This window comes from Euprymna scolopes, chromosome 13, assembly GCF_053919585.1.
Source record: "Euprymna scolopes isolate OS-2025 chromosome 13, ASM5391958v1, whole genome shotgun sequence".
Taxonomy (NCBI): domain Eukaryota; kingdom Metazoa; phylum Mollusca; class Cephalopoda; order Sepiida; family Sepiolidae; genus Euprymna; species Euprymna scolopes.
In genome coordinates this window covers 121,784,380-121,810,068 of record NC_136494.1, presented here as the reverse complement: position 1 = coordinate 121,810,068, position 25,689 = coordinate 121,784,380, and the positions used below count along the sequence as shown (strand labels likewise).

General features: G+C 32.7%; 1 protein-coding gene across 12 annotated transcripts in view; it reads right to left on the bottom strand.

The window, feature by feature from the left end:
• Positions 1-940: 940 nt before the first annotated feature.
• The window catches only part of LOC145292174 (uncharacterized), an 806,320-nt gene continuing 781,571 nt past the window's right edge, over positions 941-25,689 (bottom strand). For 7 of the 12 annotated variants that reach the window (XM_080138436.1, XM_080138442.1, XM_080138440.1 and 4 more), the window contains 3 exons: positions 25,197-25,217; positions 5,317-5,725; positions 941-1,016 (listed from right to left, as the gene is read on the bottom strand). In XM_080138436.1, the coding sequence (XP_079994562.1) occupies positions 5,336-5,725; positions 25,197-25,217 (411 nt within the window). In that variant the 3' untranslated portion in view covers positions 941-1,016; positions 5,317-5,335. The remainder of the gene's footprint in view (positions 1,017-5,316; positions 5,726-25,196; positions 25,218-25,689) is intronic. The other 5 variants (XM_080138439.1, XM_080138443.1, XM_080138441.1 and 2 more) reach the window with 1 other exon arrangement.

The window sequence follows — 25,689 nt, the reverse complement described above, 5'->3', positions numbered from 1 at the left end:
ACGTGGTTTTGTCGAATTCCAATACACAGTATCGAGTTTTAACGTTCGTATGCATTTCACTTAAATATTTTTGTAAAATTTAAAAAAAAAATGCTTTACAGAATTATTTCCCTTGAATTTTACCTGATAATGTGATTAAATGAATTTGGAATGTTTTTAAGCGTTAATAAGAACCATATTAACACAAAAAAAAATATTTTTTTCTTGAAATTTAACAAGAATGTCTTCAGCGTAAAACAAATACTTTTAATACAAGCAGATAACCGTTTTGTCCGTTGTAATAAATGAACTCTTTTGATTTTGCATGTAAGGGGAGATCACTCCTTCCATATTTTTCTTTTTTCCTGATTTTTTTTTTTTTTTCTAATATTTTATTTTAAATTAATTTGAAAAAAAAAAATTACAAAAAAATAGTAATGGTCACTTTTTAACATATTGAAAAATGTATGCCGTTAATGATATTGTCTCTGACATTTGGACCATATTTTTGAAGAAACGTTTGCAGAAATGAAAGACAAACAAATCCAATTTCAGGGTAAATACTACCTTAATTTCAACTTGAAAATGTTCTCTTCAGTTATTGCCCTGATATGTTTACGCCAGTCTCACATGAAAGTCTTTCCTTTGTTTAACTTACGTTTTTGTGTTACGAAACTTGGATCTGGATTTATAGTTGATTAAAAGATACAAATATGCATTCTTCCCCTTGAAAAAATATTCTTTTCTTAAATATTACAAGGAGTATATTGTATAAAAAAAATATTTATAAGTGATTGATTCTTCCGGAATACAAACATTGGATGAAGTGGAAAATATAGATGAGTGTCAAGTAAATTTTCTTTTCCGGCCTTTTTATAATCGATTAATAATTTTAGTTGATTGCAAAATTTTTTCTGTTGCATTTTTTTTTTTTTTTTTTTTTTTTTTTTGCTTTGCTTGATCCTTAATCAGAAAGTAATTAGGCTTTACTTCTTCTTGGGAACAAAAGTTCTTTGTGCTCTCAGCATTTGTGAAAACTGGAAAAGACGAAAAATTGTAATTAATTATAGAAATAAAAATTAAAATAAAAATTGAAATAAAAAATAGAAATAAAAATTGTAATAAATTATAGAAAGTCTGTAAACTTGTGGTTAAAAAATGTGTGCATCAAACAGAATCAAGATTTTTTTTTTTTTTTTTTTTACAAGAAAAAAAAAAAACAAGCTCTCTCAAAAAAAAAAAAAACAGGTAAAATTTATTTAGTTTTGCATAGACTTTACATAAAGACCATTATTTGATTGGAAAAGTGAAACAAAGGGGGTTAAAGGTGATCTTAGAAGTTAATGAACTCATGTGACTTCCAGACAGAAATAATTGTCTTTTCCTGGTGATACTTCAAGCAAAGCAGACATCTAAAAATATGTCATCTTGATAGTGGAGAGGGGTGGGAGGGGTGGGAGTAGTGGAAAATCCCTTTCTTTTTACATCCCAAACAATGTGTATTGCAACTTGAAATGTAAAGGGATACTTTCTGGAATCATGTCCAACAGGGGCTGTGAAGGGGTGAACAGCAAGACGTTTGTTCACATTACATTTGAAACTTTGCAGTTTGTGCGAAGAAACTATTAGAGTAGAAGGGTTTCCGGCATCTAGGGACCTCAATAGTGATGGTTGAGATTTTGCTGCTTGTCAGGCTAGTCGCGTGTGTATACGTTGAGGAAGAGCTATGAGTTCATCAGCACACATTCTATTGAAGTACTTGTAAAATAGGCACAGGAATACAACAGAGGTTGAAGCTTGGTTGATAGTTTAGGACCTATTAGATTTGAAACCTTTTGGAACTATTTCTAAGAATGAGACGAGAAGTAGATGCATCAGATGTAGCAATAATACTCCATGCATGCATGAATGATTGCTTTGCTGTAATTTATAGCACAGTAAAGGGAGCCCATATTATTTGCAGTAGGTTTGGCAATCTTTGTAATAGAATAGAATTTTCATGGTTACAAGTAATTTAAACAAATGTAAAAAAAAACAATTCTTCTATATTTATCATTGGCTAGTTTTTTTTACCTTAAAGTGGTATAGTAGAACCCGGGATACAGTGGCTTTTTTTTTTTTTTTTTTTTTTTTTTTTTCAGGTTACAATGTGGAATACGATGCTTTTCCAGTTCCTGGTTATGGTATTTGCCCCACCTTATGGTGTTATTTATAATGTTATTTGATTATATGCATGTGTATTATATCCCGTAATGTATTTTCTTAATTTTTAATGCCAAATCCTGGGGTTCTACTTTAAGTTTATTATATCAAGTGGTTTCATGTCTTGTCTGGAATGATTTTCATAATAAATCAATAAAATAAGTTCTCTGTGCCTGTCACTGCTCTATTACTATTTTCATGGCAAGTGCTTGATTGAACTCTAATCTGTGGTCCCCCTCCCCCTTGCCAAACTTTCACAAAAAAACACTCGACTAGCTACAACCACTATATATAATTTTCCCCACTCTCTCTGTGCCTAAATGTAAACACAGATTCCATAAATAAAGCTTCTTTCCCAGAACTGCCCACCTTGGGAATACTGTTCTCGTTGGCATGCTTCCCAGTTGAATACAACATAATAGCCTTCAAATCTAATGTAAAGTTTCTGTTAAGTTGTCTTCATAAATAATCAAATTCTATCCAATTTCCATCACCACATTACATTCGAGTGGCTTTCAGACCTTGATAAGTGGTGACTCCCAAGTGAAAAAAAAGTCCTGTCAGTATAATTGCACCAGACTTGGGAAAGAGATAAATGCATCTGCAATCTAGCTATGGATTAAATAGTAGGGCAGACTTGCGTTAGCAAGATAATGAGTTTAGGAAAAAATAAGGACTTGGATTATGCTCAGCCTTCTGGAACCAAGGCAGAATATTGATGGCAGATTTCCTTGCAAAAGTTAACACAATTACAGGATCTTATAATGGTTCACTTATGAGGAAATTAAGAGAAGCTATCAAAATCCAGATCAAGGCAACATCAACGAAGGTATCCAACTCCTATAAGACAATACTCCCGTTCACAACGTGCATGTTGCCAAATAAGAAGCACAGGTGTGTGACTATAAAATCCCCCCTCCCCCTATTCTCCTGACTTTGCATCCTCTGACTTTCATCTTCTCGGCTATGAAATTTTTTTTTGAAAAAAAAAAAAGAAAAAAAAAAGCATTTCCCAGATGATGCAGTCTTCATTTCTGAAGTTATGACATAGTTGGAGGATCAACCTTGGGTGTTTTACAAAAACTGTCAGAATAATTTTCCTTAAGTAAAATGAGATGCTTTTGTCTGGATTCATAAGTTTTTGTTTTTTTTTGTTTTGTTTCATTTTGATTCTTTCCTCTTTACATTGATATCTGCATATGTACGTAGATATCATAGTATTCATTTTAAATGCTGGCATGTGTTGGATGGCTTTTAGAAATTGACTTTTAAACTAACCTATCTCCAGCCAGGTTTTTAATATCCTTCTTTCTCTTCAGTCCATCCTCATCACTTCCTCCCACATTTTCCTTGGCTTTCCCCTGTTTTTATTTATATTGTGAACAATTGTTCTTTGAAATTTATTTTATCACTTTCAGTGAGATGACTGTTTAGATTAAAATTTTTGAAGTTTAGTAAAGTCGGGGAAGCAGAAAACTGGTAATGAATTCCAAAGTCTAGCAGTTCATTAGAGTAGAAGGCTTTTCAGCATCTGGAATTTCTACAATGAAGGGGTGGGATTTTGATGCTTGTCATGTTGGTTCAAGTACAATGTATCAGAGCACATTCCATTAACCCTTTAATTTGTTCAATCATAAATAAATGAATATAATGACATAAAGTGTGAATTAATCCAAACACGCCTTGTACAACTGTTCATTGCTTGCATTCAGTATGTCACCGTTTGTCTCAGAGAGTGGAAGATTTCATTTTTTGTCATTTACACTTTTTGTTTTCAAAGCACTATAGATAATAATTAAGATAAATTTATGAAATGCAAAATTTTCAGAGGTAGTTTAACTATTGAACTTCATAATTTTTCCAGTTTGAAGACGATCATATTATCATTACTCTTTAAACTAATTAAAATTAACAGTAAATTTTTTTTGTTTTATCATCTACATCATCAGGTCATAAAAGGTTGAAGTACTTTGTAGAACAAGCATGCCTGTGGAACTCTGTCCCGCCTGCCTGCTTCCCACCTTACTACAACCTGGATGTCTTCAAGTCCAACGTAAACAAATTCCTGATGAACCGCCCCCTTAAGTAGACACTTTATTAAATCTCCACACTAACATACTACTTACGATAACCCTTATCCCTGAGTGGCTTCTGGGCCTTGATAAGTGGTGACCACCTTGTAAAAAAAAAAGTATAGGGATGCGTCAATGAAACAAGAATTCTAACACAACTTCTGCATTATTGTAACCATACATATAAACGATTATTATAAGTTGAGGGATGTGAGTGACTCGGTGGTTAATAGCACGGACTGACGACCTGGGTTTTTTTTTTTTTTTTTTTTACATGGGGTTCACCACTTATCAAGGCCCGAAGGCCACTCAAGGATAAGGGTTATTGCGTGTGCAGTAATCAATGAGATAGTATTGTAGTAATCATTAGTATTGGGTGTTTAGATAGGGTCTTACTTAAGGGGGCCGTTTGTCAGGAGTTTGTTTATGTTGGACTTGAAGATGTCCAAGTTGTAGTCAGGTGGGAAACAGGCAAGCGGCAGAGAGTTCCACTAGCATGCAGTTCTAAGAAAGAAGCTTTGTTCATGGAATCTATGTTTGGATTTAGGCACAGATAAAGAGTGGGGAAAATTATTAACAGTAGTTTCAGCCAGACGGGTGTTTCTCGTGAAAGATTTATCCCTGAGTGGCTTCCGGGCCTTGATAAGTGGTGATCACTGTGTAAAAAAAAAAAAAAAAAAAAAAAGGGGGGACGAGAGATTGGAGCTCAGACGAGCACCTGCCATGGAAATAATGATAAAACAAAGACAGGCTCACAACGTCTCTTCTGTGGGAGAGAGGCTGCAGGGAAGAGAAAAGGGCATCCCCCACTAAACCACAAAGTCTATTTTGTACTCTGTCAAGGCAGGATAGGCTGTTTTTAGCAGCTCCTGCCCAGTTTGAATCCAGTTCGTTCCACAAAAATCACTTTCACTTAGGATGTTGGCAACCTTCTAGAAAAATATCAGCGAAACCAATGTCAACAATAGAATATTCAGTTTCAACCGATATAACTTGAAACGGGGTCGAAATTGATTCAATGAGAATAATGAATAAATAAGATGTATATAAACAAAATGATTACCTTGTAATTATGGTTGGATTCAAGCCACGTTTTCTTCCAACAATTCTGGAAATTCTATTTTGTCTTCGGGTTCTGTTCTTCCACCTTGTTGCATGACCTTTTCCCAGAATGCTGCCCGTGCTGCTATACACCCTTTCTTTATCCGTGGGCTTTTGTTCGTGTCTTCCGGTTCTGCATTATCTTGTCTTAATGGCGGAGCTAGTGGTGCTCGCCGTCGTATCGATGGATTTTGACTGAGCCCACCAGGTGGCAGAGGTGCTGGTATCGTCTTTATGCTAGGTCGGTGCCTTTCAGTTGGCCGTCCATCAAGACCAATGACACTCTGTTTTCTCGCTTCTCCTTCCGTCCGCTGTTTTTGGATTTCTTCCATTTGTGATTTTGACAAACTCCGAGCGGTGATACTGTGAATCTGGAAAAAAACAGTAAAAATTCAAAAACTAAATTTTCTTTTTTCTAAAATTTCAAAAGATTTTTGTAGGTTTATTTATTTATTTATTTATTTTTTTTTTGACAATTAAAAATCATGTCTTTAATTTAGTATTGAAACAGCAGAGTGGATGTGACCTTGTAAATCTTATTCCAAAAAAGGTCAATCTCACACGAGTAGGATTTAAAACTAGTGTCCTATTCAGAATGTTAGAAGTGGGGGTCGAAGATATACGATTTACACAGTTGGTGGTCATTTAAAAGAATTAGTAGCAAGAATATCTCCTCAAAATTTCCATTATCCTCAAATGAAGTAAAACATTCAAAGGGTGGGATTGTCCGAAATTAAGCGATTTCATGAAGGGAGATTTATGCAAAACGCCATCTTCTTAAAACTTTTTATATCACGTCTAAATCGTAATATTTACAAGTTAACAATGGGGGTCGCCTGTCTATTTAATTTGCCCGACTTTGAAACGTTAAATATTCCACATATTTGGATCGCCACGTGTTGCTTTTGTTTTTCGGTATAAAAAAAAGTGAAACTAGATTTGAATAGGCCAGTGGTCTCCAGAAAGCGATGTAACGTTTGGTCAATGTTGGCTTTTTTTTTATTTTTTTTTTTATATCAGACAGTTGCTTGCATTTTGAGACACTCCCCTAATAAACGGGGGTAAAAGAGCTGTCCGTACAAAATCTTAACTGCTGAACAGCCATTGCTCCCGTCATGTTTCAAAGTCAAACATCACGCGACAACTTCCTCGCACCTGTCAATTTCGATTTATGATCGTTAACTTAACACGCTTATCAATTCCTCTCCCTCTCGTGGCCGAGATGGTTAGGTGTCTGGCATTTTTTCCATTTTGTTTCCACCTCTGCGTCAAGGCTTCGGGGTTCAAGCCTACCTTCCTACTAAAATTTTTTCTACACCTCCAAGCACCCGGCCATGTTTTGATCTAACCCACCCTCCAACAACACACCTCCAAACACCTGGGCAATGCTAAGACATCAAGATCGTTAAAGGGACACAAATCATTCACGGAAACAAAAACACATTGCACAAAATTAATCCTATATTATATTTCTCATGAGTTCATATATGGCTATTTATTTTTACAAAGTAAAATCTAAGTGTGTGTGTGTATGTTTGTATGTCTGCCTAAAACTTTAAACGAATTTTCACGAGATCAGTATCATTCTGAAGCTCGGCTCTTTGGATGACAAATATCGAAAAATTGGCCAAAAACATTAATTCCTTCAACCTCAACTGAGCACTTTTCTATAGGGAGGGGGTCGCTTTTTTCGCCGAATTTTCAAAAGTCATCACCTCTTTTCGATCGTCTAGCCTTAATTTAAACTTATGTCACTTTTGGTTTGGTGATGGGTGCAACAGCTAACGTGTCAGGGTTTTTTTTGGGGGGGGGGTCACTTTCTTTTCCTCCTTCGCGTACAGGTTCGAATCTGCCTGTCTACTACCACTTTTTCGCGCTTGCAATTCCCCGCCCCCCCCCTTTTTTTTTTGCTCAACCAACACCCTTACACAACACACCTCCACTTTCTTTTCTGCCTTTGCGTCAAAGGTTCGAGCCTGCCTTCCTGCTACAACTTTTTTCTTGCTCAACACACACCTACAAACACCTGGGTAGCACCGGGCACCCAGGCTAATATATATATATATATATATATATATATATATAATATATATGTGTATGTGTGTGTTTTAATTTTTCTTTTTTCTTTTTTTTTAAAGTAAAATAAAAAATTCAAAGATTTAATAAATAAAATTATATATATAGATACATACACACGCACTGTCTGTTTGTCCATTCGACTATTAATGGGCAGCAAATTAAGTATTGTGGTACCTGTTCAATGCACAGTTAAGGATTAAAAGGGATACTACGGGTGGTATCTAATGCAAAATAATCACAAATTTCAAGTCAACAGGCTATAACTTTTGCCCGATTTTAATCGGCAAAAAGTCCAGTTGTTAATTCGTTTATTTTGACTTTTTTTTTTTTTTTTTTTTTTTTAATAGAATAAATTACTCATGGGATAAATCATGTTAAAATTGTCAACATTCCAAATGAATTAATATTTTATATGCTACTAAAACTCTGAAATCTGGAATTTTTACCATAAAAACAAAATAAAAAAACAATGATATTGCAATGGATTATTATGTGTTAGGAGTGATAACGGAAGTAGAATTTAAAAAAATAAAATATTGTTTCTGAATTTTTAAGATGAGGATTGATAATTTGGACTGTTTTTTTTATTTTCTCCCCAAATAAGGTACAGCGCCATTTTGATATAAGGAGCTACTACTTGGGACAAAATTTACAGGTATACTATGTGGAGAGTTGAGCAGCGAGAGGTCTGTTAACATTACACTTGAACTTCTGCATGTCAGTATAGTCAGGGAAGCAGGAACCCGGGAGGGAATTCCAAAATCTAGCAGTTCAAGGGAAGAAACTATTTGAGTAGAAGGCTTTCTGGCATTTTGTTTCTTTTTGGGTTAATCAGTATTTAAGTTGAGGGGGAACAAGTACTTTGAGTTCATCAGAGCACATTTCATTAAAATACTTGCAAAACAGGAACACAGAGATGCCACATTTTGGCGATGGGACAGGTTGGAGTTTTGTTGCTAGTGCAGACCTATTAGGTTGGCAGATATTTTTTTAACCCTGTCTAAAAGTGAGAGGCAAATGACAGATGCACCAGCCCAGATGTGGCAACAGTACTCCATGCATGGGTGAATAGTGGATACTCTTTAGTATGGGTAACCTTCTAGCACGATAGAGTCTATCTTCTTTGACAATGACCTTCGGATTGTTTGGACTACTGTTCTCATCTCAAATGTTATTTTTACAATGTCCAATGTTACAATGAAGATTATATACTTTGTATTAAATATGATAATTTGTCTGCAGATATAATCATGGTTATAGTATTTCATTTTCAACACCATTTTCTAATCTTATTTATCTCCCTTTGGTTTTGTAATTCCTGTCCATTTTCAATTTCAAACAACTGTTCCAATAATTATATTTCCTTTCAAGTATAATAATTCTCCAAATCCAAAATATTTCTATAAAAGGTAGGTTTTAAAATGCTTATGCTTCTCTATATTTGTGATCAAGCATCTGAAAATTATGGTTTTGCTTGTGAAATATCCGATGTATTTACACTCCTGTGTGTGGATTTATTTTTTAGTTTTATACAATACCAGCTGGCCTCCCAGCATTGCACTATCGTAAAATATGCATAAATATCATATTCAAATTCATGCAGAGACTGAGACATGTGCATACGAGTATTGTTTTCTTGTAAGTAAAAAAAAAAAAAAAAAAAAAAAAAAATATTCAAGCGGAGATCAAAACCAAAACAAAGATAGTGAGTCAAGTACAATAACCATTAGGTCAGCTTGACACGTTCTTTAAAGTGTTCTCAAACATACTCCTTAACATAAGGAAGCTGTCATGTGAATGAGTCATGCATGCACATACGTGAAATGGTTGAGAACATAAAAATCTGATGACCCCCATGTTCCAATTTTATTTTATTTTTGACCCCTTAGCAGTCATTTTTCCGGATGAAAACTGACTAAAATGTTTTCCACATGTCTGAATACCCTATATACCAAATTTCAAGTCTGTAGATAAAAAAATTGTTGAGTACATAGGTTGAGAAGTGTCCTCTCACACACACACATTCTTACTTTTATATAGAGAGATTAGTCCCCAAATCTTTCATCCTTTAATTTAAACCCGTCAATAACATTTCTTTGGCAAAGTGTATTAAAAAAAACACAATTTGTTTCTTGCGCTGTTGTTGACATTTTTTTTTAATGTTAATTTATCTTACTGATATTTTTCTAAAGAGCAACCTCATTGTTTTGGGGGTCTTTTTTTTAAATTTTTTTAAATACTAGCACTATTTAATTAAAAAAATTAATGAAAAATATTTTCATCTCCAAATATGCTTTTTTTAAACAGACTATCAATCTCTCTCGTAGTAAAGGCTATTTGTCTAGTAGATGACTCTGGAAACAATGCCGAGATAAACAGTCATCCTGGACTTCTCCTTGCCACTGAACTCGAGCAGTGCTGATTCAGAAGAGGTGTGGTTGGGGATTGTGTGTATCCTTGATACACGCAATCATCCTTACAGGGGGTATCCATTGTCTTTCAAGAATGAACAGAGGTGTTGCATAACCCTTTGAAACATGGTTCATTTCGATAAAGCAAAGGATTGCTTTCCCTATATCTGTTTTAATGGATGCTATCAACTTTTCATATCATTTGCTGTGACAAGTAAATAGATTGGCATATCACGCAGTATTGTGCATATTTCTTTTTTAGATTTCAGTAAAATTTGAGCAGTTATTTTGATATCAACTTCAAAAACATACAAATACTTATACTTTTTATCTTATACATATATGTATGTATGAATATATATATATCACTGATTTGTGATACAACGAAACAGTACTGTATGTGGATGACAAATTAAAATAGCCCCTCTCTTTGGGTTGAGCACTTTGTAAATATATTTTCACCCGACACATATTTAAGCAATTAAGCGAAGCCCACTATTTATTTGTTTGTAAACAAACTTATAGTTTGAGCATTGTCTGCTACGAGCAGGTGGGGATTTAATACACATGTGGTCTGGTGGTTAGAGCTGTCGACTGTCAACGCGACAGTTGTAGGTTCGATCCACGACCAGGGAAAGGTGTATGTCTAGCCACACTGATGTGTTGTGATACAGCAAAATAGTACTGTATGTGGATGACAAATTATATATCTGTGAAAGTGTGTGTCTGTCTGTGTACATTTGCCTACACAATAACTGTCAACTTTCAGTTTACAGGCTCGAAATTTGATATACAGGGTAGTGAGATTTGGGAAAATCTTTGTAATCCGTTTTTGGCCAGAAATTTGGCTGTTAAAGGGTCAAAGTTCAACAATTTGACCTTTGAGAACTCTATCAAACTCCTCCATCAATTCTGGGTCTAAACACTTGAAATTTTAGATATAGGTTCCTTGGACATGGATCTAACTTAACTTGATTTGAGCCCAAAACAATAAATGTTAAGGGGTCATAATAGGGGTCAAAGTTAACAAAATTGACCTCTGTGGTTTTTATCAAATTACTAAAGACAATTTCTGGTTTAAACATTTGAAATTTTACATAAAGGGTATTCAGAGATAGGGCAAGCTTTTTAATCAGTTTGGGTCGAAAATTTTAGCTACAAATATATAAATCTATGTATGTTTGCATGTCTGCCTAAAACTTTTGACAGAGGCAACGGATTTTCACAAGATCAGTATCGTTTTTAAGCTCGACCTTTCAGATGACAAATACCGAAAAATTGGCTAAAAATATTCTTTTCACCCTCAACTGGGCACTTTCCTACAGGGAGGGGTTGCTTTTTTCGCCGATATTTTCGAAAGTTATCCCCTCTTTTCGATTGTCTAGCCTTAAATAAAAACCTACATCACTTCCGGTTTGGCAATGGTCGTAACAGCAAAGACGTCACGTTTTTTTTGTGTTCTTTTCCTCCTTCATGGTACGGATTCGAGGCTGCCTTCCTACTATCACTTTTTTTTCTCTTTTTTTTCTCTTTTTTTTTTGCTCAACACACACCTCCAAACACCCGGCCAACGCCGGGCACCCATGCTAGTATATATATATAAAGCTGATAAAACGCATATTAAAATGTTGGTTTACAGATATTTCATTTACTAATAAATAATTTTATATATTAGTTGAAGATGTGTGCTTCAGAGCAAATAGTTTGGAGCAATAATAATTTGGTTAATATAATCAGAAGTGCCTGTCACAAAAAAGTAAAATTTACATAACCAAACTGGTTAGATAACAAGTATGTGAATGGAATAATAAATTATCATGGCTTGAAAAAATCTGCCCTGATTTATGGCATTCGACTCCTCTTAGGCTTGTTCTATGTAATATCTATGTAATACTATCTAGTTTGAAATTCTTATATGCATGAATGCGAATGCGTAGAACAAACCTATTTACCAAGAATATGACATTTAACTTTTTGTTATTATTTTACATTGGTTAGTTTCAAGATATCAAGGAACTTCGTCCTGGAGCTAACACTCGATTTTATTATGATTTTAATTTATATCTGAAGGCTCTTTTAAGAACAGATACTGTTCCCTTTACGGCTGTTATCTGTATTTCGTGTCAGCTTATTCTTCCAGGGATTGTTTCCAAGTTTTTCTTAAGATGTTTTCGTTCAGGCCAGTTGCTCCTATCACAACTTGTGTAATGTTGATTTCTTTGAGGGGCAAAAGTGTGTCCTTCTTTTTATATATGTAGATAAGTATACTTGATTTATGAGAATAAAAATGATTGACATACTGATGCTAAGGCCCTAGTTTTGTGTCACCCTTAGTCATTATTCTGTGGTCCACTTTGGTTGGTATTTTCATTCTACGTTAGAGTCCCATCTATAGTTTGAATAGAATCTATCCTGTGTGTGAAAAACATTTATGTATATATACAACTAAATGACGTTTTGTAATGTTGATAATACTGAAATCATTTTATACAGTGCTCATGTGCACTGCCCCTCATTAGGCCCACATACACATTGGGAGGGGGGGGGGCATTAATATTTGAAAATGATTGCATTAGATAAATTACACAAGAATCTCTACCGTGAACATATGAAGATATTAAGTTGAAATATAAACACTTTTATCATAATCAGTGATCTACAATATCCCAATTCAAAGAATGTATAATGTCTGCAGATGTAGATTGAGTAAAAGTTTTTGTTTGGAATTAGAAAATGAAGCTGAAGAAGGCCAGTTGATACAGTAGTCAAAATATAAGAATTATATCAAGCAAAATGAGTATAAGTTATCATGTAAATAGAAAACATCTATATATTAATACGATAGTGGTGTGTGTTATGCTTACATCTGGGTTATTTACTTGTTATGTACTTTCATTTCTTGTAATAAATAATTTTAATAAGAATTCTTCATAATTTTGGTTTCGATTATAGTTAATGACACTCCAATAATCTTTTTTTTCTTTTTTAAATAATTTTATCAAGAATTCTTCATAAGTTTTGGTTTCAGTTTCGATTTTAGCTGTTAGCACCTTAGTAATCTATTTTTTTTTTTTTTTTTTTTTTTTAATAAAGATTTTTATCAAGAATTCTTCATAAGTTTTGGTTTCGGTTCCAAAACGATTGAGCCTATCTTTTTGTAAATTTCACACAAGCTAATTTATGTCTGGCAGTGTTTGTTTTTTTTTGTTGTTTTTTTTTTTGTTTTTTGTTTTTGTTTTCTTAGAGATGTTTTACGACCGGTCGTTCATGCTAGCTTAGATAAATACTTTCGCAGTTTTAACAAAAAAGCTACAATAATATCAGGGCGTCTCCATTTACACTGAACATCTACAGAATACCAACATCAATATATTACATATGAATGAGTCCCCTGTGGAATTTTCACAGGTCTCGCTAGTTTTAAATTAATACAAAGATCATGTGTTGACGTTTTTGCTAAACCTCAACAGTTTATAACTACAACTATTTGATTTAAAAAAAAAAATTATTGAATATCCAAACACTTTATCAAGAAAAAGGTACAGAATTTTCTTAATTAAAAGATTAAAACAAAATTCAACAAAACATGAAATATCAAAAAGCTTCTTTTTTTAATACATTAACATGAATTTCTGTATACTCAAATAATAATGACGTTGTTCATCAAATTCCGTCTGCGTTTGTTTACAATATCACGTCAGCTGATATTTGGGCTTGACGATGAATGCCCTGGAAAAGTCACTTCTGATTAATGTTTAGTTTTAAAATATACAAACAAAGAAATGATTCGCAGCGATTTTAAATGTTACCTCTTCTTTTATCGTAAATTGAACTCATTAATAAGAAAAAAATTATAATAAAATGCTAAGGTAAACCCGGGCTTAAACATGGGATCATTTGATCTGTAGTTGAATGCTCTACCACTAAGCTATATCTCCAAATTATGATAAATAGGTTTTTTAAAATGAAATGATTTGCTGAAATTTTATTTCCTTTGCCGGTGTAACATAAAATATTCTCCTGTAAAAAGCGATTTTTAAGGTTGATTTTTTTTTTCTTTTTTTTTTCGATTTTATACACTTATCGGATGAATTTCTGTATAAAACATATCTAAGAACACTGCCAGACATATAAATTAGCTTGTGTGAAATTTGCAAAAGATAGGCTCAGCCGTTTCAGAACCTATGAGGAAGGAACACACACATAAGTGACTTATATATATATATATATATTAAATGATATAGAAAAGACAAAGTGGAATACACAAAAAGTTATGCAAAAGCATGTATGGATCGATATTTTGACTAAAATTTTATTCAGGCTTTTTCAAGGTAAGATACCTTTTTAGCTGAAATGTTTACATCTTTATGTCCCATTTGACTTGTCTTTTCTTTATCCTTTGATTTGATTTGTCAGATTTTCATCCTTTCTCTCTCACACACACATACACATCTATATATGTATGTGTGAGAGAGATCAACTCTCAACCTATATACTCAACGAATCTTTGATCTACAGATTTGAAATTTGGTATATAGGGTATTCAGACACGTGGAAAACTTTTTAATCTGTTTTCACCCCGAAAAAAAAAAGGGCTGCTAAGGTGCTCAAAATTGAAAAATTTGTACTTTTGGGTGGGGGAGGCGGGGGTCATCGGATTTTTGTTAACTGTTTCACAGTTGTGCATGTGCGAATCATTCATGTAACAGCTTCCTTATGCTAAGAATAAGTATGTTTGAAAACACTTTTTAAGATCGTGACAAGCTGGCCTAATGGTTATCATACTTGATTCACTGTCTTTAGGTTTTGATCTCAGCTCAAGAATATTCTTTTTTTTTTTTTTTTAAGGAATTTAACGTTACGTTTGATACCGGGCAACATTGGGTACATCTGCTAGTTACAATTATAGAATCGTTTGCATATATTTTCAATATTTACTTCAACAGTGTACAATACACAAGTCGAGCTTAGTAGTATAAAATATACTTATGGCAAGTAAGCTACAAATAAAGGTTTGTTTTACATTCCCAAGAGAAGCCAGGCTTACTGCATGAATTTACCTTGTATGAACATTTTTATAGTTAAGTTGTGCCCACTTCAACTTTCAAAGTCCTTAATTTTTATTTCTCCTTTACTATTTTTTCTTTTTTTAGCTTCGATTAAGAACAAAACATTACTGTTTTTAAGTAGCTTACAAATTCAGGCCCAAATAGCAATTTGTTTGACATGGTGATATGCAACTTAAATCATCTTATTTCTTCCATTTCTCCATTCTACTGCTATTGGCAGGAATATATTTTATTTCTTGTTTCTTTCTGAAAATACTTCTTCTGGATTAAAAAAAAAAAAACATTTAGAGTGGATATTTTTTTCCAACCATTATAATGAAGGGAGCGGGGAACAAAGACGTTTGTCCCTGAAGAGGAACTGATCTTGGTAGCTTTAACATTTTTAACAAATCCTCATGTATTGAAAGATTGAAAGTTTTGAAAGCTAATTTTCTAACCAGAAATTAAAACGTTAATGCGATAAAATGAGTTATGGTTTCATGACAATTTAATTCAATTAATAATTTAATGATCAAACAATACTGTGATTACTAAATTTAATTTAAATAGGATTTTAAAAAAATTTTAATTAAAATAAAAAAATAAAACAGGATTTAAAATTTTTTTTGGTATTTATGCAGTCTAAGGATCATTCTATCGTTGGAATCATCTGGGTGGTTTATGGAAAATAAAGGAAGGTACTGAAACGCTGAGCACCCTAATACAAAAATCATAAAGAAAACATTTCGTTTATTATTTTTAAAAAATCTAAATATTTGAACAAGAAAGTCATAAAAAGGAAATATTTTTATTTTGGTGCTTAGCATAGTCATTATATTGTATATCTTTGGAATCATTCGGGCAGTTTATGGAAAACACTGGAAGATATCGAAAAGTCGAGTTTTAACCCTAACACAAAAATAAAAATCAAAGAAAATTTTTTTTTTGTTATCATTGGTTTATTATTAAAAAAATCTACATATTTTGATTTGAGCAAAAAAAGTTATGTCATAAAAAAAAAAAAAGAATCGTTAATTATTATTTTTTTTTTTTTAGTATTTGCGATCAGTTGTTTGTTATTCAAAATATAAATTCATGGAACTTGCCTTCAGTAAATGCTCTTTTTATTTTTATTTTTTTAAAAGTGTCGGAAAAATTGTCCACTTATTCAAGAATTGTTTTCATTTTCAATTAAATTTTCATTGAATTACCTTAGACAGAAATATATTTTCATTGGGAAAAAAATTAATGATGGCAGAATTGTGAACATGACAATATTAAAAGAACGATGAACTCGGATGTACAATAAAATAAGTATGGATTTTTTTTTTTTAATTAAAATTTCACTCAAAATAATTATGCCTCTAGAAAAAAACTGGCTCCCATTTGTCTAAAAAAAATAAATAAAAATTATGCAACTTTCATTTGGCATCTTCCATCATTTTCTTTAAATCGACCAGACAATTCCAACAATAGCACAACCATTATACTGCATAATTACCATTTTTTTTCATATTACTCTAAGTTAAAAAAAAAAATTTTTTAAAAGCACAAAAACTCTCGGACAACTCTGAGTAGGTACGGCTTTATATATAATTGCACACAATGCTGAACGATTTTTCAACTTTTAAAAAATAGATAAATGGTCTAATGAAAATAAATCCACTGTTCGAAACACTCGATAATAAATGAAGATGGAACAGTTAGAAAGACTAGATAAGTGTGTGTGTGTGTGTGTGTGTTTGTGTTTCGAATAGTAAAAATAATCTTCAGGAAATTGGATAGTTGTTCTCATGACAGATTACCACCACAATGGCATATAAGAGAAAGAAAAAAAAAAAAAAAAAAAAAAGAATAACTGTCCAATTTTCTGAAGATGAATATTTCACTATTCGAAAATTTGTAAGAAAAAAAAAATCAATTTTATTTTTGATAAATAGCAATATTTATTAAAAACAATTTCACACTTGTCTGGTCTTTCTAGCGGTTAAATCTTTTAAATGGCATAAAACCAAGACTGAGAAATTTAAACTGATACAATATATTAAAAAGAAATGACTGATGTAGGAGTTGACGTTACTGTCTCAAAGAAAAAATGATTATGACTTGCCATGAAATATGTTCAAAAGAATGCTTCCTTATTGACAAATCCGAAAGATTTTTAGAAGAAATTACCTCCAGTCATCATTCTACCGATCAGAAAAAAGCAGAAATAAATCTGATTATTATTTGTATCTCAGAATGTGTCCGTATTAGCAGCAGGTTGATAAATCTGTTTGAAACACAATTGTGGTAAAAATAATTTGGTCTTTCCAGTAGAACCAGTTCTAGTCTGAAAGTCAGTGACAGACTAAACATAGAAGATATAGGCAATCCGTTTTTCTTTTTTTCCTGTCAATGTGAGTCAGACATTGTCAAATATCAGTGAAGACGTTTATATAACATGCATACAATCCCTCACTGTTTAATAGTGAATTAAAAAAAAAAAAAAAAAGAAAGATATATCTATAATTTATTTATATATATATATATATATATATATATATATATATATTTTAAGTTATCTATAAATATAAAAGCGAAAATGTGTATGTATGTATGTATGTATGTACGTACGTATGTTCGCTTTTTGTGTATGTCCGATAAAGGCTTTTTTCCGAGAAGCGATCGGTCGACTCACTTCTTAAAACTTTTTATATCACGTCTAAATCATAATATCTACGAGTTAACAACGGGGGTCACCTGTCTATTTAATTTACTCGACTTTGAAAAGATAAATATTCAATATTTTTTGATCGCCGCATGTATAATAAAAGCAAAACTAATTCTGATGGCATTTTTCTGGATCAATGTGGAGTTTCTCCTTACATCAGAGAATTGCTATTCAATTTGGACAATCCCCTTTTTATGGGGAGCTGGTTTTTCCAAGATGTTGTGGTTTTCCCCACAACATCTTAGGGGGGGGGGAACCCTGCCCTGCAGTAAATAAAATACTGCCCCACAGTCAAGGTTGACCTCATTAAGTATGGGCACCTGCCAAGTTTTAATACTTAAATAAATCTAAACATGTTTCCGATACTATTTCATGGTGGCCCAGTGGTTAATGTACGTACGTTTATTTTCACACTTTAATTTCCAACTTCGACTCAAGGGTTCGGGTTCGATCCATCATACTTACCTACCAAATCCGTTTTTTTTTTTATTTTACCCCCTCCCCACCGACACAAACACCCGGGTGTTTTGATTTACCCAAAACCACACACACCTCCAAACACCCGGGCAACGCTGGGTACCCCCAGCTAGTTTATGAATAAAGGAAGAAAAACTTGTAGCCTTTTAGGAAATTTTCAACATTTCATACCCATTTTCGGGGAACTTCAAAAAATGATGGAATAAAACAAAATATACCATGATGAGCAGAAAGACCTTCATGTCTTCCCCTCTAAAAAGTGATATATATACTAGCCTGGGTGCCGGGCGTACCCGAGTGTTTGGACAAGTAAAAAAAGGTGGTAGTAGGCAGGCAGGCTCGAACCTGTACCACAAAGAAGGAAAAGAACATTGAAAAAAAAAAAACGTGACATCTTTGCTATTGCACCCATTATCAAACTGGAAGTGATGTAGGTTTAAATTAAGGCTAGACAATCGAAAAGAGAGGATGACTTTCGAAAATATCGGCGAAAAAAGCAACCCCTCCCTGTAGAAAAGTGCCCAGTTGAGGCTGAAGGAATTTTTTTATAGTTGTTGTTTGAAGGTCGAGCTTCAAAATAATACTGATCTCGTGAAAATCCATCGCCTCTGTCGAAAGTTTTGGTAGACATACATACATACATTTAAACAGACAGGTGAGATTTATATAATAGATATCCATTTTTTATGTACAAGGGAAGAAAGCAGTTGAAAAAAGTGTGGAAATGAAACTAATCGGGTTTCAATCCATGTTATGCTCTTTGGTCACCAATTTGCTCATAAGGGATAAACTGTAAAAACCGTTTCTTTGTTTGATGGTATCGGTATTCATAATTCGTGCTGATTCAAGGAGTCTTCATAGAGGTTTATCAGGAGTAAATTTAACTTTTTTTTTTTTAAGTTATGTATGTTTATATATTTGCATGTACAAGATTAACTCTTAAATCGATCAATCATTATAAATCCTTGATATGATCTTAACACATCTAGTAGAGAGGCCACATTTGGGGGCTGTGGGGAATGTGGAGTTGCCACTGCTCCCCGGTCCACTTTGGCCCATAGTGGCAATACCTATTAGGGCATCTGGTGCTATCATATCAGGCTGTCTGAAAATACAGGCTTCTTGACCAAAAATGCACCAAACATTGATGTTATTCTTTGTTCCTTTCCCTTTGCTAAATACAATCATGTTCTGCAAAATGAAAAGCAAAATAATTGAGGGGGGGGTCTATAAAACAACCAACTCCACAAATATTTGAAGATATAAATAACTTGAAGCATAGAAACTTTTTTCCAAAATTACTGGATTCAGAATTAACAATCCAAAAAGAGTTGATATATTGTAAAGCAAAAACAACCAAACCAATCATTATGAATTTTGGAACACAGGCATAAGGGGTCAAAATGTAGGCTGTATTAAGTTTAATTTAGTTTTATGCAAAACAGGTAAAAAAAAAAAGTTCTCTCTGTACAGTTAGGATAATTTGGCATGAGCATACTTTTCCCTACAAGTTAACCCTAACTTAATATTAAAAATAACATCGTATTTGCAGCCCAAACAAGATCTCCTCCATATGGCTAACCCAAACTGGCTTTTAGGAAGAATGGTGAATCTTCTCCAAATGATGTTGCCTGAAGTAACAACACAAAGCTGGATACTCCATCAGACTAGATGAATTCTTGTCCTGGAATCTGTTAAGACCAAGAGATCACAAGAAATATATACTATAACATATTTAAATGGTCAATTGAGGAAAGAAAAATTATGTTCTCAACTTTTTTACTAACTCAGTGTTTGAGATGTAAAGGAGAACTTTAATAGAATATTTGAATATTGATGGATCTCGTATAGAAATCAAGCGTTCACCCCAGGGCAAGAGGGGAGGGGTTTTATTTCTGAGAACTTTGACTAAAGTAAAATGAATGAGAGGGAAATGTCGGTTGCAATAAGTTGTTTGTGCGTCTAAATTAAATCTAGTAATAAACTTACCCAAGCTTTATTTCTTGTGTTTGGAATATATATATCTAATATATAAACAGCTATATGTCTGTCTGTCTCCATATTTTCAAACTATCTCCTCCGAAACTAAATGTTGCAAAGCAGTGCTAGGGGCATCAAATGATTGGATTTTTAGAGTAATTCTTTTGGGGTCTTTAACTGGTTAAAATTGTTTTAAGGGGCCAAAATTGTAAAAAATCGTTATACATTCATCTTAGTTTATTTTCAGTTTTTACTCGGTGCATATGTGTGTTACATTGGTACAGTGGTAACGTCGCCAGCTTTGAATGCTACAGTTTTGCTTTCGGTTTCGATTCTAGCTGATGGCACAAATCTTTTTGTCTACTTTTGAAATCACAACTCTATAATAATATATATATATATATATGAAATCTGGACAAATTAAAATATCATATTTAAGCATATTTTACGACCGGGCAAAGCCGGGCACCTACCCCTTCCGCTAGTGTGTGTGTGTGTATATATATATATATATATATATATATATATATATATATATACACACACACAAAGATATTTTGAGAAAATCTAGGATCAAAAGAAAAATTAAAGTTGCATTAATTATTAGAATCAAATTCATCCAAGAAAAATGACATCACATTTATGAAATACTAAACGTATCAATAGCACAAAAAGTAGCTTTTTTTTTTTTTTTGCTTTGCATTTTTAAAAATTATGGCTCAGGGGGGAAAAAGAGCAGATAGAATATGAACTCATAAACAAAATAAATGTGTGCAAACTTTATTTATATCTGTACTATTATATAAAAGGAACTTTGTGTGTTCGTTCTCTATTGACTCAAAAACATGGCTGGGTCGATTTTCTTTTTTGTAATGAAATTTCACACAAAGATACTTTATGTCTGGCAGTGTTCTAAGATAGGTTTTGTAGTTGAAAGTCTTCGATAAGTATCGATAATCAAAATAATCTGATGAAATATCAGGCAATTTTGGCCAAAGTTAACACTTTATACAACCTAACATCACAAGTGCATTTCAGAAGTTTTATTACCACACAAGCTGAAAGGCCCGACATATAAAATCAACAATAGGTTCTTTGATATGACAAGAGTATGTTCGATATGAATGTTTTTGTTTAAAGCACAATTGAAGCCTGATGCTTAACTTTTGCATTTTAAACTTTAATTCAAGCCATTATATATAAAAGATAATAATTTCATAAAATCAGCAGTAGGTTCCCTACAATGTATTGTAGACTAAGTCACTGTTGGGAGACATGTGAAGCTTCCTTTCCATATACCGCAATGGGTCACCAACTAGAGCAGACAATCGATTTGATTGAAAAATGGTCGATTTCACAGATTTTGATGACAATAAAAATGTGAGTATAAAACATTTGTTGATCATCATTCAATCCCGGGCAACGTTACGTCACCCTGCTACTGTTTGATACAGTGTGATGGTTATGGTTTATAAACTTTGCAGATGGGGTTTCAATTATCACTTTAATATATATGACAGGTTTACTATTCCCAAATATTTAGGAACATATTTTGGATAAATATATATTTTGTATTTAAAAAATATTTTAACATTGAATATAAAATTTATATAACATCTCATAGAAATCAAATCGGTTTCTGTGAAGTGAAATCTAACACAAGTCAGATGCAAATCAATACTTGATTCTGACGAACCGTTTTTTTCCACCATGTATTAGCATAGATGTAATTTGGCTCGCTTCTGTCTCTTTCTGATAATACTGAAGTCAGCTAGGAATGTGGAGAGATTTTTCCTTGGTCACTTAAAGAGAAGTGTGAACTTAAGATTTTCATAAAATTTATTGTTTTACCATTTTTTTTTTTTTTTTTTTTTTTACTAAGAAAGAATGACGTTTTAAAAAAACCCCAAAAAACGTTAAACTTTATTTCTTACTGTTTCTTCTAATTTCAACTTGCTCGGTTGCCTTTATCAGATGCTACAAAGGGTAAATTATTTTTAACTATTTATTAAGAATACAAGTCATGCAAGTTATATTAACAATGATCCACCATCTTGAAATGCAGATTTCTTTTACAAAACAATTTTAGTAGTGAAGTAAGATCTGCAATATCTAATTTTTGTTTTCTTTCCATTTCTTAATTATACTTTTCCAATGTTTCATTTTTATTTATCTATTAAGGTCTTACATTAATATTGTAGAATCTGCCCCTAAGTTATAGGGTTATAATCAGGATTCGGTTCGGGAAGGAGTGAGTCACTCTCTCGACAACAGTATGTTTCTGCCCTCTTTTCCAATCGACCACACCTGGCCTCTCGCCACCAACGTCACATCACACAATCCGAACGTTAGCAATAAAAAATTATTTTCAAGAGAAGATGTTCACGACTCTTTTCTCTCTGCTGCCCCAGGGAATTTTCCCCTGCTTTTATATCCTCCTATCTAGAAAAAAAGGAAGAGACAGAAAAAAAAAAATAAGCTTCTCCCATCATGCTCTGCCTTCCCAAGATGCCCTTCGTGTATACAAATGCGCTGGCCATCCTTTCGTTCTTCGTTCCCAAAGAGCGATGCAGATACGCCCAGTACATTTCTTTTTTTTTTTTTCTTTTTTTTTCTTTTTTTTTCTTCTTTTCTAACCATATACCCCACAATAAGAATAATTAATTGTTTATTGCAAATTCCTGCCATAAACTAAAGAAAACGTTCTGCAGTTCATTGCTGTGTTACACTTCTAAAAAACAAATGGCTGCTTCCATCTGTTTTGCATAAGGGGCAGATAACTCACCGGTACTTTCTGTACCAAAAGTTGATAACTTCTCGGTACTATTTCAACACAGGAGTAGATAACTTTTGCCTTTTACAATTGCAAATTTAGTATGGCACTTAAAGTGAATAATAATTATGATTACTAGCAAAAATATGCAGCCAAAGCAAGATTATTTTTGATAACCAGACAGAATGACATAATGATGAATGAACACTTACTCCACCATCTCTACAAATTATATTTTACATCTAAGAACTAATTTATAAAATACACCGTCTGTGGGTGTGTGCATGTCTGTCCATCTCCATGTTTTGGAAATGGATCTCTTCTAAAATGCAATTCTGGTTATGACCTTAAACTATATCCGATGGTGAGGCCCCAGCTTGCAGGCTTTGCTGAGTGTGGAGCCACCCTTTAATTGCTATTGCTCCCAGGTTCACTCGACCTGGAGTGGTAGTACCTCTTAGGGTCCCAACTATGGGTCAAATAGAAATCAACTTGGAAAAAAAAAATATATATATATTCTATTAAAAAAACTTTTCTTCAAAATCACTGGATTTGGCATTAAATAACCTGAAAAGGGTTGACATGCCATAAAACAACTAAAAGGTGTAAGATCACAGAGCAGCATAAGGCACGTCAATTGATTATATTTTTTGTGGACTGTTGTTTTCTGAGTTTTAAGCCGGTAAAAATAGTTGCTAAGAGGTCAAAATTGTAAATCATTGGAACTGGATAGGTGTAAGTTGACTAAAGGTATTATTTGTACACATGCACAAATATACATTAAAGCTGGTTCATTTTTAACTACTTATCTGTATGACAATAGCTCGAACGATAATGAAGCGTTATGTTTAGGTTTTGATGTAGTTCATGACACTTAAGTCTTTTTTTTTTTTTTTACTTTTGAAATCACGATTGAGTACAAGTCTACTATAAGAATAATGCAGTATTTACTGCAAATTCCTGCTATAAATACAGTTTACTGCTGAGTCCCGCAACTCTCACATCTATTCTCATTTACCATCAGCCATATTTCTGATGAGGGGGAGGGGGAAATGCAACCGGTATTTAGAGCTGACTAGAGTACTTTTGTCTACTTTTGTTGCCATGACATTAATAAAGGGGCTGAAGGTAGTCGTTTTATATGGGTTGACATTATCTGACTGAATGGTTTTCTCTTAAAATATTCAATAAATCCTGCATCTCTTTATGAATCAAACTAAAACAAGTTCTTCCATAGTCCTAAGGGGCAAATAACTCACTAATACTTCCTGTGATTTGTTTTCATGTTGACATTTTAAATAATTGACAGTAAATAATTTTATTTTTTCATGAAATAAAAAATCCAATATCAAAGTATAAAAATTAATTTTAAATGACGGCATTTTTAGTTTATTTCTAAACAAATAAAATATTAAAAAGAATTACTTATTTACCATTCGAAATTTGAATGTAATTTGGCAGTATTTAAACTTTTGACTAGAAAGTAATTTCTAGCTTTAAAATTTCTAGCAAATTTTCATTCCTTAAAAGCTTGAAAGTTTACAAAGTTATTTACATCCAATTATTTTCTAGAGATTATAACAATATTACCATAAAGTAGTTATTAATGGAACCAAACCGTTATAAACTTATAATTTACTGATCAAACAATATTGTAATATATTTTACAAGGGAGACATCACTTATCAAGGCGATAAGGCCGCTCAAGGACAAGGGTTAGTGAATGTAAGGTGGTAGTGCAGTAATCGTTAATAGGATAAATAGTAGAATTTGATTATTTAAGGAGACGGCTCAACAAGATCTTGTTTACATTGGACTTAAAGACGATCATATTGAAGTTAGCTGGAAAGCAGGCGAGCTGAACAGAGTTCCACAGGCGGGAAATTCTAGGAAAAAGCTTTATTCATGGAATTTGTGCTTAGATTTAGCCATAGAGAGTGGGGGAAATTGTTAATAGTGGTTGTAACTAAACGAGTGTAATTAAATTTAATTTTCAAAATCTTATTTTGTAAAAATATTTTCTTCATTTTTTAATAGCATATTTTGAAAACATATGCAGAGCCTCAGATAATGCCAGTTAAGTACAAAAAAATTAAATTGACAAAATGTCAGCAAAAAAAAAAAAAAAAAAATGAAAAATTATAAATTTTTAGCAAGATTCTAAATATTTACAAACGCTCATATTTTATAAATCTAAATATTAAATGAAATGAATTATTCAACAATGCAGTTTAACTCTGACCCCAACTTGAGGAGGGCATCTTATAGAATAATTCAGCCTTGTCCGTTTCTCACATAGGGTAGAATTCACAAACTGAAGTTTAATATGGTTATTAAGAAAATATAAAAGCTGTTACTTACATGCGTTGGCAGTTGTTTTGTCTGTAAATTTAGAAAAAAGATCACAGCAAAAAGCATTTTAATTTTTACTGAAGACATGCAACCCAAAATAGTTAACGTGCAAGCAGTGAGAAAAAAAGTGAAAATTAAATTGATTTTTTTTTTTTTTTTTTTTTTGCAACTTAAGAGAAAAATAAATTTGTTTTTTATCAAGAGATCAAGCTATCATAGCCTACACCATTATATGTACCAAAATCCAACTTTTCTCCATATCTGTGCCTGGTTAAGATTTACTAACTACCAAATGCTACACTTAGAAAATTTACAAATTTGATTTAGTATGATCTAGAGCTGGTTACGCCAGAAGAAATATTCTAATCTTTAAGTTACCGGAGAACCAAATTAATGCATTTTAGTTAGATTTGAACATTTGATTGATTTTTCAAAAAGTTATTTTTTTAATGGGAAGCGGAGGTTTATTGAAAAAAATTTTTTTTTTTTTTTTTTTTTTTGT